Here is a 15,194-nt window from a genome sequence, read left to right on the forward strand (position 1 = left end):
TTACAGACCCCGGATGTTACGTAATTACAGTTTGATCTGGTAAACTGTCAATGTGAACAAATATGGGCGGGAGATGACGTCATTTAATCGCACTTGCTCATGCGCAGTTACCGGCAACTGCTGGCCAAGTACTCTGTGTCGTCGAGCAATCGTCTTCAATCCTGGTTTGCTAGGTGTTGCAGCCATGAGCACTGAGAAAGAAAGCTTTGTTTACAGTGCGAAACTGGCCGAACAAGCCGAAAGATACGATGGTGAGTGGGAAAGGATGCTAGAGGCGTCGAGTAACTTTGTCTGATGGTTTTCATGTGTTTGTGTATTAAGAAATGGTTGACGCAATGAAAAAGGTGGCTCGTTTGGAGGTCGAACTTACGATAGAGGAGCGTAATCTTTTGTCGGTTGCGTACAAGAACGTGATTGGTGCGCGGCGGGCGTCATGGCGGATCGTATCGAGTTTTGAGCAGAAAGAAAGCTCGAAGGGCAGCGACCAGGCCACAATAGACGAAATTCGTGCATACAGAGGCATGGTCGAACAAGAACTACGTGAAATCTGCAAAGACATTCTAGATGTACTGGATCGTCATTTGATTCCGTCGGCTGTAATTGACGAGTCGAAGGTTTTCTACTACAAAATGTAAGTAACTTACAGCGCGGATGTGTTTCGTCGACCTTGTTGTTTGGCTATCTAGAATCTGTGTGGCGTAGGAAGGGTGACTATCATCGTTATCTTGCCGAATTTGAACAACAGGAAGAACGGAAGAAAGCGTCTGACAATTCTTTAGAAGCCTACAAGAATGCTTCGGAAATAGCGACAACTACGCTGCCTTCTACCCATCCCATTAGGCTCGGTCTAGCGCTCAACTTTAGCGTCTTCTACTACGAAATTATCAATTCACCTAGCCAAGCTTGTCGCTTGGCAAAGGCAGCGTTTGATGACGCCATCGGCGACCTTGATAAACTCAACGAAGACTCCTATAAAGACAGCACGTTGATCATGCAGCTGCTGAGAGACAACCTCACACTGTGGACCTCAGACTTGCAGCCAGATGGTATTTATGGTTTCGACTAGGTAGCAATAACAATAACAGTTATGGTTGGTTGTTTTAAATGCGTAGATGGCGAAAAGAAAGAAACAGTTCAAGATCTGGAAGATCCTGAGACAGCAGAGTCCGCCTCTTGAAGAGGAACTTTACTAAAAAGACTGCCTCAGAGCTGATAGTAATAATAGGGTTGCTTTTTATTGTCATCTTTGCGTTAGCGGTGAGTGTGTCCAGAGTGTTTTTACGGTTGTGTGGCGGTTCTAGTCGTCTGGTAATGTCTGGTGGCATCACTCTCTATAACATTCTAGTCTGTGGTCATAAAGGCTGTATTGTTATACATTGGATTGTTGTAAAATTGGAAGCACTGAAGCAAACTTGTGGCACTAGATATTACTTTCTCAAGAACAACAGGAAGTTCTTTTTCAACTTTGCTCTGAATTCTTTACGTAACGTTTCAAGTTCTTGCTTGTTGGCAATAAATGCATTGATGTCTTCCTGTGGAATAAAATAGACGTTTTCGTCTTCCTGTGATCAATGAACGAATGACCCAAATGAATACAGATATAACAAACATGTGACATTCTCACCTCTTGAATCAAATCGTCATCCAGACAGCGACATTCTGATGCACACTTTCCACTCAATTGCACAACATCGATACCATGCACACATGCAGTACTGTCGCAGTATTGATCTGTTAAACAGCCACCAATGACATCATCTCTCTCTCTTGCTTCGCCACCAACTAGATGGGCAATATCCTGGGAAGGTCCATTCTCACGAGGGCCACATGATTCAGAAGAAGAGTCATCATCTCCCAGGCCATGACAACATACACAATCTTCAGATCTGCTGCATATGCCATTCACAAACAAAACACTATTTTCTTCCAATAATTCAGAGTCATTAGGCATGCCCACATCAAGCTGTCCATGTACAGCTGATACACGACATGATGTTGGCAGAGAAGGTCTAGATTTAATTGCACGCTTCTGCTTCTTTTTCAATCTCTTGTGCTCACGACGTCTTTCCTTTGCATCCTCTTCTTCCTTGAATTCGTTGACAAGTAGTTCAAGACTAGAAACACCCCGCTTCGCTTCCACAGCAACCTAACAAACATGACAACTAACTAATGAACAACAACCAACCAGTCACAAACAATTGTGTGCGCGTGCACACACACACACACACACACACACACACACACACACACACACACACACACACACACACGTATAATGGCAGCTCCACATCCATTGCCAATTTTGTGTACAGTGCATGAAATTTAGTCAATTTGAAAACAATCTGAACCACACCGTAGTGCAGCATGCACTGCATACAAGAAGCTCTCTCTTTGGCTTTACCCAGGTACTAATGCACAAGTAACACTAGAGAGGTTTCAGAGGTTTTCAAGTTACAGTAACAGAAATGAAATGTAGCATACCTCAAATCGATTCTTAATAACTTCAATGCTGGCAAAAAACAACATGTGCCATGTTTGCTCTTCAGTTTTCAGCTTTTGCCATACGCGATTGAGACGTTGCCATAGATGAATTCCGATGCAATTGAGAACCTCTTCCTGTGCAACGCACATGGTCTTGGCGTGCCTCATACTGAACAAGAAACAATTAGAAACTCATACACAGGAAGTGAGAAACATGCACATTGATTACACAGATGCACTCTGAACTGTCGTGTCTGCTATGTCAAGTAGCTGAGATATATAACCTGTGTTACAAGCCACATGAATATGGTGTGCTTCAGGACAAACTCGAAGGTCTTTGTAAAGTGAAGCATTGCAACTAAAAGTACAAAGCAATCAGCTCCAGACTTGATGTCACATAAACAACTGTATGTAACCCTTTGTCTGCCATGGTGTGTAGACCATCGGTGAGAACCGAGTATGCTCTAAGGACCTTGGTCTTACACTGAGAACAAAATCGATGCTTGAGCAAGTAGCTCTGTACTGTTGCTAGTAGATCGTCAGAATCAATAAGACAAACCTGCAAGGAAATCTAGTTAATCTACAAGTTTCTTCAATAAAGCATCATCAGTACTTGAGTTAATAAGTGTTGACTTAAGAGTACTGGCAACCTTTTGTAAACTTAAAACAACACAATAACAGCTAAAGACTTTAATGGACTAAACAGACATAAATATAACTACATTAAGGGATGTGAGAGTGTACAGGAGTTTGTGACATACATAGTGACGTGATTTTTGGCAGGTTAGATTAGTTGTGACTCATAGCAGCGTTTGTTTCCCCTCGCCCACTCACCCGAGGACTGCTCTTTTAGCTACACTCATATGTTAGCTGTGGCAGTGTAACAATGTTGAATGTACAGTCTGGACATAATGCAATATATAGGGGCAGCCCCACTGGCGCCACAAAGCAAGCGACAGTTGTCAGGGTACAGGCATACCCTTGACAACCAGTGATATTTCTGGGGACAAGGCTCTTGTTAAATATGGTGGCAGCTGCCAGGCAGCAGTGGGTTCTTCATGCTGTCAGGCGACAGTGGCAGGCTGCTGTCCTGTGTGCCCAATATTGGGTGATGCTAAGCATAGATCAGCCTCGGTAACCAGAAGCTGTCTCCCCAAGCCCACTGGTGTCCATCAATGCGCCGAGAAGGCGAATTTAAGCTAGTTTCAACAGCTGTCCTGATAGCGGCTACTTTAACAATCACCAGCAACAATGAAATGAGCAAATGTTGGTGATTCTTGTTGCTTAGAAAAGGAAGCCATAAATTCATACATTCGTGCATGAGTTTAGTTGTGTAAACCCACTAAGTAATCATTCAGCTTGCCACCCCATGACACACAAGTAAGTCTAACATAGTCAAAGTCTTCATAAGCATTTCATTCTGTTTTGTTATAAATTTATAGAATAGCGATAGAGTTACACTGCGTGCAGTGCTGACAAGCCAAATGCATAAACAGTCACAGGCTTTATGAACTAACTTCCTCTCGACAATCCTGAGAAAGAAGATCCCACACATCCAACCAACAAATTGGTAATTTCAGTTTGTGTGAATCAAGGGAATGATAGCTGCAACGTCTACAACAGAAAATACAACAACGTGAACATGCAAGTGTCGTTGCTATGAATGTGTTGCATCACTTGTTGCGTTTACACTTGTGACTATTTTCAACCATTTCATTCAGACAGTTTCTAACAAGCACAAACACACCAACAATTGTTAGTCAAAAGAATGCTGACTATAGTAGACTCCGACATCCAATGTTCATAGTACTCTGTAACTGTAAACTTCAACTTTGAATCATTCGTTTCTATTAACTCCCATTTATTCATGCTTGGCAATGCCTACTGCTTTATTTCAGCCACTACATTTACCCAAAATCAATATATTTGCATTTAAGCAAAACTCCCCAGATAATCAAGACGGTCGTCTGCTGTTATGCCTCTAACTAACAAACATCCATACCAAATTAGTTGTGCCTTCACAAATTTCATTTATCACAAATTATTTTACGTGAAGTACATTTTAACAACAAATGTCATCTAGCACATCAGTAACGACAAATGTCATCTAGCACATACAGTAAGGACAAATGTCATCTAGCACATCAGTAACGACAAATGTCATCTAGCACATACAGTAAGGACAAATGTCATCTAGCACATACAGTAATGACAAATGTCATCTAGCACATACAGTAACCTTAAATCTCTGACAATGGTATCTATTTCATTGTGACTGCTCCTTGACGCTGAAAGACCCTAGTAATTGTCCTCTAGATTAAACCAAATACTACAGTATAGCTGTCACCTTCTAATAAAAGTAACCTTTGGTTGTTTTTTGCTAGTTCTAGAATCTTCACCACATCTATTAGCTAACAGTACCTTCTGACTGATCTGAAGTCAACATAAAGCTGAAGCAAATAAGGCAAATTCTCTAAGGCAATCGAACAAAGAATACTTTATTGGCAGACCCGAGCAAGATGTCAAACTTTAACATTGTTAAAAATGATGTGGCTTCATAATGTTCTTCTATGCAAGCCAGAAGTAGCAACTGAATGCACTATGAGAACAATACTTCTGCTGAAATGACAAGCTGCATTAATAGCATATGCCTATAGCAGAAATCTACGCATGCAATAATCTATATAACTAGCAGCTTTCAGTCAGTTCAACCAAAAAAACTTCAGCTAACAGGTGACCCTTACAATTGAAGAAGTGCAGATCTAAAAGACGAGTGTGACTGCATAGGTAAACCTCCAAAGATAAAAGCGTAAACGTCAAGACCAATTCTCATAAAAAACAACTGTCTTTTCTAGAAATAATTGTCATCTTATCAGTACCAGCTTCATCACCGCTGTTTTCCTTAGTCTATGTCTGTAGTATTTGAAACTGTTCTAAAACACAAAAAAACTAACAATGGATGCGTAAGAATTCACTTACAGTATATATTTTCCTGAGTCTGAAGTTAGTGGTGCAATACAAATATCTGCCTGCTTAAAAAAACTGCACTTGCCTTTCACAACAAACTCAAACCCACCTTTGCAAATAGAACAGAGCATAAAACTTCCTTGGATCAGACAAGTATGACTGATGAAGCGAAAGCTCTAAGCAAATCACAAGTAGTTTGTAATTATTCCCACAAACAAATTCATGAATTAATACAACCTCCTGACTGTGTCACACGAATAGGCTCCAAAGCAGGCAAGCCTGATTCCTTCAAATGGCCATACAACTGTTCCATACTAAACATATAATACCTAGCTAATCAATGCACACATACAAACAGAAACTAAAACAGTTATCACTAGTCTGGTTAAACAACTACAGCATGTGGTACGTCCCATTTCCAATACAGCTTTTAGACAACAAAAACTCTCTTCAAATAAATAGCAAAAGTTTGACCTTCTACTAGATTACCTTTTGACCCACAAATTAAACTAAAAAACATTAGACTATGAGTTGCTAAGTAGGCTGATGGTGTGTTCACACAACGAACAATGTTCTCCAGCATTACAAATGCCAATTTTGCAAGTTACCACACAAATCTCAAGACTTCCACACATGTGCCATCACCCAATTCCAGACAATAATTTTTATTAGAACAAAATGTGTGCACATCTTCTAGATTCCACATTCTGCTGTCCAACAAGAGACATACTCTGTGCCTCATCATTGCTCTTTACACTACAGTACACTATAATTTCTCTCTGTCAGTTTTATTGACTGTCGAACCAGTTATACAGCATGAGTCACAAAATAATATTATTATGCCAATCTTTCCAACTGCTTAGAGTAGACTTCAACAACTGCTTCAGAAGAATATAATATCTAGTTGCCACCTAAAGCCACCTCTACGATTACTAGTCGAGAGGTATTAGTATCCTGACTTGTTGAAACCTACAAACAACCAGACAGACAGACAGACACTTCAATGATGCAATGCAGACGTCATCTTGGAAAACTTATTAGCATAACCAGATTAGATCATCAAAACGCAGTGTACTAATAACTGTAATTTTGAATGCTTCAGGACCGTAATGGTTCTGTTGTATTAGTGTTGCTGTGGATGTTTCTCTTTTAGTTGCTCATGATGGAAAATATATGTATTGACAGACAGACAAACAGACAGACAGACAGACATACAGACAAACAGACAGACAGACAGACAAACAGACAGACAAACAGACAGACAAGAGTCCAATAACCGACAATTAGCAATTGGTCATAATTTGATTAGGTCATTAGACAAAGACATCAGCTCACACTACACAAAAGAGTATCCCACATCAATAAAAACTCACCTCTTTCTACAGCCTACACAAGACACAGTCCCTGCCAGAAAATCAAACACACTTTCTTCGGGCACTCTCACTACCGTCCTCAAATCGTCCGCAGTCAGACTCTCATATTTACACTGTCACAAGCTGGTCTCTCAGTCAGACATCAATTTCCACAGCCACCACACATCTAACCTTACAAAACCTGTGAATCTCTGCCTTGCGCACTCTTCCTGTCGGAATCACCGTCTTCGGAATTTCCACCATCAACTACAAAAATTATTTCACCTAATTAATCCTAATTTATCTTTTAGTATATGTTTTACTTTAACTCATAGTTTGTGATTCTCACCGTAAGGTTGTCTTCTACGTACAAAGGCATTTGACGACGGTACACGTCATCACCAATGCGCTCCTCGCTAATACATGCGTCGACCATGACCAACCTAAATAAAAAGTTGTAATTGTATGCCGTACTCTGTACCGTCGCTGGAGCACAGTTTGTTTGCCTTGCCTTTCACGGCGAAATTACCGTTTACACTGCACTGTTGTAAAGAAGTGTGATAGCCCGGATATCCGGGCTTTAATAATAGGATCATGGGACGAAAGGCTAAGTTAGGGAAAGGGAGAAGAGATCGCTTCTATAAACTAGCCAAAGAGACGGGTAATGTAGTATTTTAGTTCTTTAAGATTAAATGTTAGAAGGTCGAGTGCACGTGTATTGACTTGTTGGTGCATGCGGGCAGGTTACAGATCCAGGTCAGCGTTCAAGTTGCTTCAGTTGAATAGAAAGTGGAATTTTCTACAGAATTCAAGAATTGTGATTGATTTGTGTGCTGCTCCTGGAGGATGGTACGTTTATACTAATTTTAAATTTTAGTGTCAAACGATTGTGATTATTAAAAATAAATGAGCAAATAAATTACGTTTACATAAGTTTTGCAATATTTTTATAAAGTTGACACTATAGTAGCGTGTTTTGGTAGCAATTCAAATATTTAGTGAGCTGCCTAGAAACGAGACAGAAGAACTAGAACGTTAAAGGAAATTTTGTTGTAACAGTAGATATTGTAAAATGGTCTGCTTAAATAAGTTTACGTGTTAGAATTAAACCAGCTGTTGTTCTTCAGTTGCATCTAGTCTTTCTAGGAATGGCTCTTCTTAGTTTTAGCTACTTTAGCGATAAACTTAATTAAAAAGATAGATATCTATGTATTTCATCAGTTTTTGGTAAACATATAGGATTGATTTGGAACACTGTAGCATGTCAAGCATGCTAAGCTTAAATATATTACAGTATATATATATATATATATATAGCATGCGCATGTTGAAGATAATAGCAAGGAAGACAGCATTTCATCGTTGTCAAACTGTTAGTAGAACGCTGATGTTTCTTTATGGAAAGCTTTCTGTCAAGCTTTGGCTTTTTAATGCTATACTAATTTTAGAACGTTTAGCACTAAATAGTAGAGACAGAGTTGTTGGAAATAGTTAGATGTTTATGCATAGGCATGCATTAGGCATGCCATCGAAAATATAAATATATAAATTTCTCAAATATATATACCGGTATATATATAATATTATGTATATATATATATAATATTATGTATATATATATATATATATATATATATATATATATATATATATATATATATATATATATACTATCCCACCATCCTGTTCTCCGCACAAGCAGATTAGATTATTAGTTGTTAGTAAATTGATTTATCATTTATGCACACACACACACACACGCACACACACACACACACCTAAATCCTAAAATCCTAAATGTCAGGAGCTGCCTCTCAGAGGTCCCGCCCCAGCCTTGTGTGCTACTCAGGAACTCTGGGCCTGCGCTAGCAAACTCCTGGAGCCGGGCCAGGCACTCGCAGGAGCACCGACTTGTGAAGCCAACTGTGGTGTGAGCACTCCAAGTCTTACCAGGACCCCGGTGGCTGATGTGATGTCACAGTCGATGGCCGCTTAGGACCCCAGTCAATGACCAGGTACATATATTTTTATATTTCAATATTTTATTCTTTCAAAGCGCGCCTTTACAGGACAACGCCAGTCTCTCTAGAATCAGTCTAGAATTAAACAACCACAAAACTACTGCAAGTTGTTTATGCAAACTAGTAATGGTTTGACTAAAAGTTTGTCCATTGTGAAATGATGCCTTTCGTGCTATACTTACCGGTATATATATATATATATATATATATATATATATATATATATATATATATATATATATATATATGTACATCTAGTCTTGAGGGTCCAGCCGGTCAGTTTCCTCTACCAGGTTAAATCTTTTTTCTCGTAGAAGAAAGACGACCAAGTGGACTCTCGAGCCTAGTAAATGCATGCTCTCTTGCTTTGGTAATTTAAGGCTATAATAATGTGTTTAATTGCCACTTACGTGAGCAAGCATCAAACTGATTAACTCTACACTACAAGGAGTCCTATAGAAATTACTGTTGGAAGAACATACAAAGGAGAGCAATCAGACGACAAGGGAGAGTTAGAAAGGAAAGAGAGAGAAATCTGGTTCTCTTGCCATGACGGTGTATGTTCTATCTTAGATAATAACAAGAAAGGCTTTTTATTTAAGGACTAATTTAGTTGTATGAATATGCTTGAATGTAAATGCGTATAGATTTTTTGTGGTTATTGAAATCTAGGTTGCAAGTGGCTGCTGAGCATACCCCTGTATCAAGCGTCATCATTGGTACATACGAATAACCATTGAGCATATTAATTAAATGTTTTCTGTGGTAGCTCTAGTTTATTATGCTCTAACTTAGGCCAGACCAATTGAATTTCTTGATGTTTGGATTCACCTGTCCAGTTTCAATCTTGACCAAAATAAAAATAGTTTTTGATGTGCGCATGTGCAATGATACATCCTACTACTATGTATCAGTGACTCCATGAGTGTTCAAAGTGCATGTGGTCCAGCGACTGTTTTCATGTTCCACTCGGTATCAGCATTTTTTTGTTTAGTGTCCATTTTGTTACCTCACATTTTGTTACCTCACATTAATTTTGTATACAGTGCAATGAAAACTGCACATGCTCAAAATGTCACATGATCATTACTTTTTTATTTCTTATTTCAATCAGTCGGTCCAGGTTTCCTGACCAAATATCCGAGAATTAAAGAATTTAGTTGGTCTGGTCTTAGTTTGTATTTTTGATATAAAAATACATATTTTTTGATATAAAAATATGGTATGTTAGCACTCACATGTTTGATGGTGAGAGTGAAAGTAACACAGGAGAGAAACAGAACAGCTTGTTCTGCAAACAGGCACTATAGAGATCACTGAAGACTGAGTAAATGACTTGAAACTAGTGTTGTTTTGCAATTTTGAAATCTGTTGTGTACATTCCGTTTGTAGTTTACTTTTGTATTTAGAAAATTTATCAAAAATCAAATGCTTAGATTTTCTAGTAGGTGTACTGCATGTACATCTCTTCACAGCGCCCAGATCAATGTCAATATATTGACAGCAAGTTGTGACAATCTTGTATTTATTATAGATTTAATTTACTACCTGTTTTACAGAAAGTTAAATCCACAAATTTGTTGTTTGCTATAGCAATATATGGGAGCTGGTATTTAATTGCCTACTTTGTTTGAGCTACAATTACAAACAACATATTTTACTGTTATTACAGCAAGTCTCAAAAACTGATCATGTGTTAGCAGCAACCAAACCTGTTTAAGTAATAGTCTTCGAAATATGCTACGTTGCCACTGGACTAATGGCAGTTTTTGTAGTTCTGTAGTTGCTTTGCTGTAAATCGGTTAAGCATGGTTTTGTGTGTAGTTACTAGAACATGAAGTTTATTGCGGTATTAGAGTTTTATTGCTTGCGTGTAGTGAGAAAAATATGTTTGAGATTGTTTCTTCAGGAGTGGATCTTGTACCTATTAAGCCCATCCATAATGTCATCACACTTCAAGCTGATATTACTTCTGATAAATGTCGACAGGTAGTGGTTTGCAGTTTTTATTAAACTGTTTGAATGTTGTAACATCTTTTGTTCAGTTGCTTCATAAGGAAGTGAAAGACATGAAGGCAGACTGCGTTCTACATGATGGCGCTCCAAATGTGGGAACTGCTTGGATCCAAGATGCGTTTTCACAAGGTAGCCTTTCTTTGCCTGGTCAGAAATACTAGTTAGGTGACTTTGGTTGCTTTAGCAATGTTGTGCTTGAAAGCTCTGAAACTTGCATGTGAATTCCTTACGTCGAATGGATTTTTCATCACAAAAGTAGCTTGATTTCATTAATACCTGAATACTTGTGTTATATGGGTTTAGTTGCTTTGCTTTTAAGGTTTTTCGTTCCAGAGATTACCAACCACTGATGTGGGTACTGCAGCAGCTGTTTAGGAGGGTTCATGCTACAAAACCTCAAGCGTCTCGATCAGAATCAGCTGAAATATTTGTTGTTTGCCAGGTAGCTAGTGTTGCAGTAGAGTAGATGGTCGTCCGTCGTATGCAATGTGATTTTTGTCTTGTCAGGGCTACTTGGCTCCAGACAAGATTGATCCTTTACTCTTGGATCCCAAGATGGTTTTTAAAGAGGTCGATGTAGCAAAGAAACCTCAGCTGTTTCAACAGGAAAACGTTTGTTTGAGAAGCAAACTGTGATGTTAACATATTTATAGAGTCATTTTTTAGAAAAAACCAAAAGCCGAAGGGTATGATGATAAAGCAGATTCTCAATTTAAATCATTCAAAATGTCAGAATTTGTGACAACGGACAGTTTCTTAGAGATCTTAAGTACAGCCAGTGAGGTGCGAGTGAGAATCTAATTGTTTGTGATATAAAATCGTTAAGGAAACAGTTCGAGAATGGTGTGTCTTGATTTAGTTGGTGTTTGATGTTGATGTATTGTCGAAACATCCTTATACTACTGATGAGCTAAGGGAGTGCTGCAAAGATATCAAGGTATTAGGAAAGAAGGAGATCAAGTAAGAGAACGCCGTTGACTAAAGTGAATGGTGGTTGGTACTTTGTTTGTTACTATAGGAAAATATTGACTTGGAGAGTGAAAATGAGACATTTTCTTGAATGTGAGCAGCAAGATAATGAGAAGGCTGAGTGTGAAAAGCCAGCAGAAACGGACAAACACAACGTATGACTGTTATTGTTGGCTGCTTGGTAATGTACAGGTTATGCGCAAAGTATGGAACATAGGTTGTCTTGGGCAAACCCTGGGTCTGTGTGTTGTGCAACAATCTGTGGATTGCTTGCATAATTTGTAGATTTACTTAGGGCTGGGGCTAGGATTAGAGTTATGAATTACTTGAAAACGTTACAGCGATGTATGTGACTGACTGCTGTTGGTGACACCAGGCACCAACCTGCCTATTTTATGCTCTAATTTAATTAAAGATATATTAACAACCTCTAGATGTGCAAAGTGAATGTCCAAATTTTGCATGGGACAATCCATCAAATATCGACACTTGTGTCTTGCGCATAACATGTGCATTAAATGTGGTTGGTGGTTATTATCATGAAGGAGAATTCAGTAGAAGAAACTGCTTCATTGCTGCAATCAGATGTTCTAGCTGAACTTAAACGGTTGTTACTGCATTACTGCTGATGCATCATGTACCGTGGATAACTATGTTGTTCCACTTACAGCAAGCAACGTAGAATTCAGAGAAGACAACAAAAAGTACAAGAAAGGATGAGACTAAAGATGAGCTTACCAAAAGGTGATCCTGGAGTAAACAATGAGGAAAAGTTGTTCTCTTTGTCTGCCATCACATCCAAGAAAGTCGGACATTCTATTATAGAATTCACTTGTATTGCAAGACTGAAAGTTTGTGCCATGTACAGGCTCTGACAGATATTGATCATAGTGACATGCCGCAGGACATAAACATGAGCAAAGACGATGACTCCACTGATGAAGATCTAGCTGACAATGATGTGTCAAGTAGTAATATGTCCGAAGATGAGAATTTTATTGATAGTGTCAACCAGTGTACTCCTGGGCACAGCGAAGGTTTGCTTTGTACACAAAGAGTTTTCAACTGATGATGGAACCAATAAATATGACTGCGCGATGTTTGTCTGCAGAAGATAGTAATCCACTCTTAGTACAATTCAGCGATGCTAATAAGGCAGTCGTTGTCACCAACTGGTTTAATAAGGTCTCCATGTTTTAGTGTATTGTCTTGTTTAGCATAAGAAAGAAAAGCTTGTGTTTTGTTTAAAGGATGTGTTTAGAGAACTAGAAGATGATGAAGATGAAGATGCAGAACTATCTGCGATGACAGGAACACATACAGGGAGTGAAGAGGTGAAACGACAGTCTGAGACAGCAACAATTCGAAGTGAGGAAAGCACTATACATAATGAAGTCGAAGAACCAATGGCAAAGAAAAAGAAGACTACAGACAGTAGCAATGACCATGAAGAAAGTACAGGTTTGTCATCAGACAATGTGTTGCATAGCTGCATTTGTTAAGTGGACTTGCTCGGTGTATACTTTTAGGCCGTAAGTTTGAACCATTAGATCCCATTGGTTTAGCAATTGGAACAAGAATTGCAACGTCAAAGAAGGCAAAGCAAGAACTGGAGGATGGCAGTTACCACAGGTAACACAAGTGTGCAGTATTTTAATAAAATGACCTAAACCTAATAATTTTTTAAAAATACCATTTTCTGTTTGCTTGCCACGTTATTAATTAATGTATTTGTCCACTCACTGGCAGATGGGCATTCAATGATACAAACCTTCCTGCTTGGTTCGCAGAAGATGAAAGGAAGTATTACTTGAGACAAGTTCCTGTCACCAAAGTGAGATGACTACATTCCGTTCAGATTGTTATCAACGTTTCTTTGGCGTTGATGCAGGAAATGGTAGAAGAGTACAAATCACGTCAACGGGAAGTGAATGCTAGACCCATTAAGAAAGTAGCAGAGGCTAAGGCTCGTAAGACGAAGCTGGTAATTTGTCTACGATGTGTATGTCATGAGCACTTCCATAAACCATTTGTACGAAATCTCATGATAGAGACTGAGACGGCTGAAGAAACTTAACAGAAAAGTAGAATCCCTTGAAGCCAATCTAGATGTTTCAGAAAAGGACAAAGTTCAACAAATTCAGAAGTCAGCAGTATCCGCTTATATAATGATTATGTTTGAATCTGATTGTTTGACCACAATCATAGGTTGTACAAGAAATTGAAAAAGGAACCAAAGAAGGAAGTCACATATGTAGTTGCCAAGAAAGGATTGGGTGAGAAAACTAAACATATTGGAGTGATGTCTGTTTTACACACGCAGTTCTGTACAAAAAAAACATTTTACCTATTCCATTTTGTCCTAATTGTATGTTAAATTAATTATTAATAGTACAGTCCGTATCACCGTCGTCTCTTTCTTTGCTTTCTCCTGATATTGGTTCTTATTCTCCTGTTTTCAGTTGGCAGGAAAGCAAAAAGGCCTGGTGGAGTAAAGGGTCGATATAAAATGGTTGACCCGAGAATGAAGAAAGACAACAGAGGACAGAGGCAGAAAGACACTGGAAAACCTAAGTTTAAGAAACGTAAAAGCGCATTTAGATGAGAGGACGTAGCACTATGTTCCATTTATGACAAATGGACTCTCATTGTCAATTATATTCAATGCCAGAATGCATAGAGCGAGCACTACAGCTAAACTAAAATACTACTACCGGGTATGTTCTTTATTAATTAATTAAATCAGAAGTGTATCTGTAATAATTAATTGCATGAGCAGTATCAGTGAAACTGTATTCTGCCATTGTTGGCGTCAACTCTTCGCATCCTCTGGTGATCTCTGTTCTCTATCCGTTCCGAGAACATTTGCCTGTAGCTCAGCAATATTCAAATTCTTTTCTTTCAGAGCACTCTACAAGAAATTAATCATCATGAACTCTCATTGAGTTTTGCACACATAGACATATAAATAAAGACAAATATATAACACGTCAGTCTGTATTCGTCAAGCAATAAACATTAGTACTGCTAATATATTTAAAAAATAAGCTTCAATTTCTGGGCAAAGCCATGCAAATCTAGGTATAGATACAAACGCCACGGTAACAAAACTCAAAAGTAGCAAAGCCTAAGGTATACAGAAAGAAGAGTAGAGGAAAAACCTTCGGATCAGATAACGCAAGTGCACAAAGCTGCACTCACCATGACACATTCTTGATACTTGGCAAACAGTGTTGCGCAGTCATCACTATGGTAGTCACCTTTCAGGTATTTGTTACTGTACCACCTGTTGAAACACGCATCATATTCACGTTTAAGAGGCGTACATTCTTCCTTGACACTGTTCATGTTCTAGCTAGGAAAATAATCAGTGCACGTTGCTTGATAT

At 38.7% G+C, this 15,194-nt stretch overlaps 4 protein-coding genes across 6 annotated transcripts; 2 read left to right on the plus strand and 2 right to left on the minus strand.

The window, feature by feature from the left end:
- The first annotated feature begins 97 nt into the window (after nt 1–97).
- LOC134178863 (14-3-3 protein epsilon-like) lies at nt 98–1,411 on the plus strand. The gene is made up of 4 exons (XM_062645774.1): nt 98–251; nt 322–631; nt 703–1,046; nt 1,113–1,411. The coding sequence occupies exons 1-4, from the start codon at nt 185–187 to the stop codon at nt 1,175–1,177; spliced, it is 786 nt and encodes a 261-aa protein (XP_062501758.1). The 5' UTR covers nt 98–184; the 3' UTR covers nt 1,178–1,411.
- Nucleotides 1,246–7,360, minus strand: LOC134178852 (gametogenetin-binding protein 2-like). Its single transcript, XM_062645763.1, has 13 exons — nt 7,312–7,360; nt 7,150–7,243; nt 6,993–7,067; nt 6,822–6,934; nt 5,686–5,762; nt 5,558–5,624; nt 4,159–4,209; nt 3,999–4,095; nt 2,898–3,040; nt 2,711–2,839; nt 2,482–2,650; nt 1,625–2,146; nt 1,246–1,562 (listed from the first exon to the last, which is right to left on the minus strand). Exons 2-13 carry the CDS (start codon nt 7,234–7,236, stop codon nt 1,428–1,430), a joined length of 1,665 nt encoding a protein of 554 aa, XP_062501747.1. The 5' UTR covers nt 7,237–7,243; nt 7,312–7,360; the 3' UTR covers nt 1,246–1,427.
- A 26-nt stretch (nt 7,361–7,386) lies between these two features.
- LOC134178874 (pre-rRNA 2'-O-ribose RNA methyltransferase FTSJ3-like) lies at nt 7,387–14,483 on the plus strand. 3 transcript variants are annotated; one of them, XM_062645786.1, is made up of 22 exons: nt 7,387–7,461; nt 7,544–7,649; nt 9,494–9,540; nt 10,731–10,810; nt 10,867–10,966; nt 11,022–11,092; nt 11,157–11,279; nt 11,345–11,449; nt 11,504–11,620; nt 11,697–11,797; nt 11,856–11,961; nt 12,352–12,413; nt 12,477–12,612; nt 12,675–12,843; nt 12,918–12,991; nt 13,057–13,267; nt 13,336–13,438; nt 13,556–13,640; nt 13,698–13,790; nt 13,858–13,952; nt 14,015–14,082; nt 14,269–14,483. In XM_062645786.1, the coding sequence occupies exons 1-22, from the start codon at nt 7,395–7,397 to the stop codon at nt 14,409–14,411; spliced, it is 2,262 nt and encodes a 753-aa protein (XP_062501770.1). In that variant the 5' UTR covers nt 7,387–7,394; the 3' UTR covers nt 14,412–14,483. The 3 variants fall into 3 exon arrangements, with proteins under 3 accessions (XP_062501770.1, XP_062501777.1, XP_062501785.1); XM_062645793.1 differs by lacking the exons at nt 7,387–7,461; nt 9,494–9,540 and having other exon boundaries at nt 7,594–7,649; XM_062645801.1 differs by lacking the exons at nt 7,387–7,461; nt 7,544–7,649; nt 9,494–9,540; nt 10,731–10,810 and having other exon boundaries at nt 10,870–10,966; nt 11,141–11,279.
- Nucleotides 14,419–15,188, minus strand: LOC134178894 (uncharacterized). Its single transcript, XM_062645813.1, has 2 exons — nt 15,008–15,188; nt 14,419–14,717 (listed from the first exon to the last, which is right to left on the minus strand). The coding sequence occupies exons 1-2, from the start codon at nt 15,152–15,154 to the stop codon at nt 14,619–14,621; spliced, it is 246 nt and encodes an 81-aa protein (XP_062501797.1). The 5' UTR covers nt 15,155–15,188; the 3' UTR covers nt 14,419–14,618.
- Nucleotides 15,189–15,194: the final 6 nt, after the last annotated feature.

Source organism: Corticium candelabrum, chromosome 1, assembly GCF_963422355.1.
Source record: "Corticium candelabrum chromosome 1, ooCorCand1.1, whole genome shotgun sequence".
NCBI lineage: Eukaryota > Metazoa > Porifera > Homoscleromorpha > Homosclerophorida > Plakinidae > Corticium > Corticium candelabrum.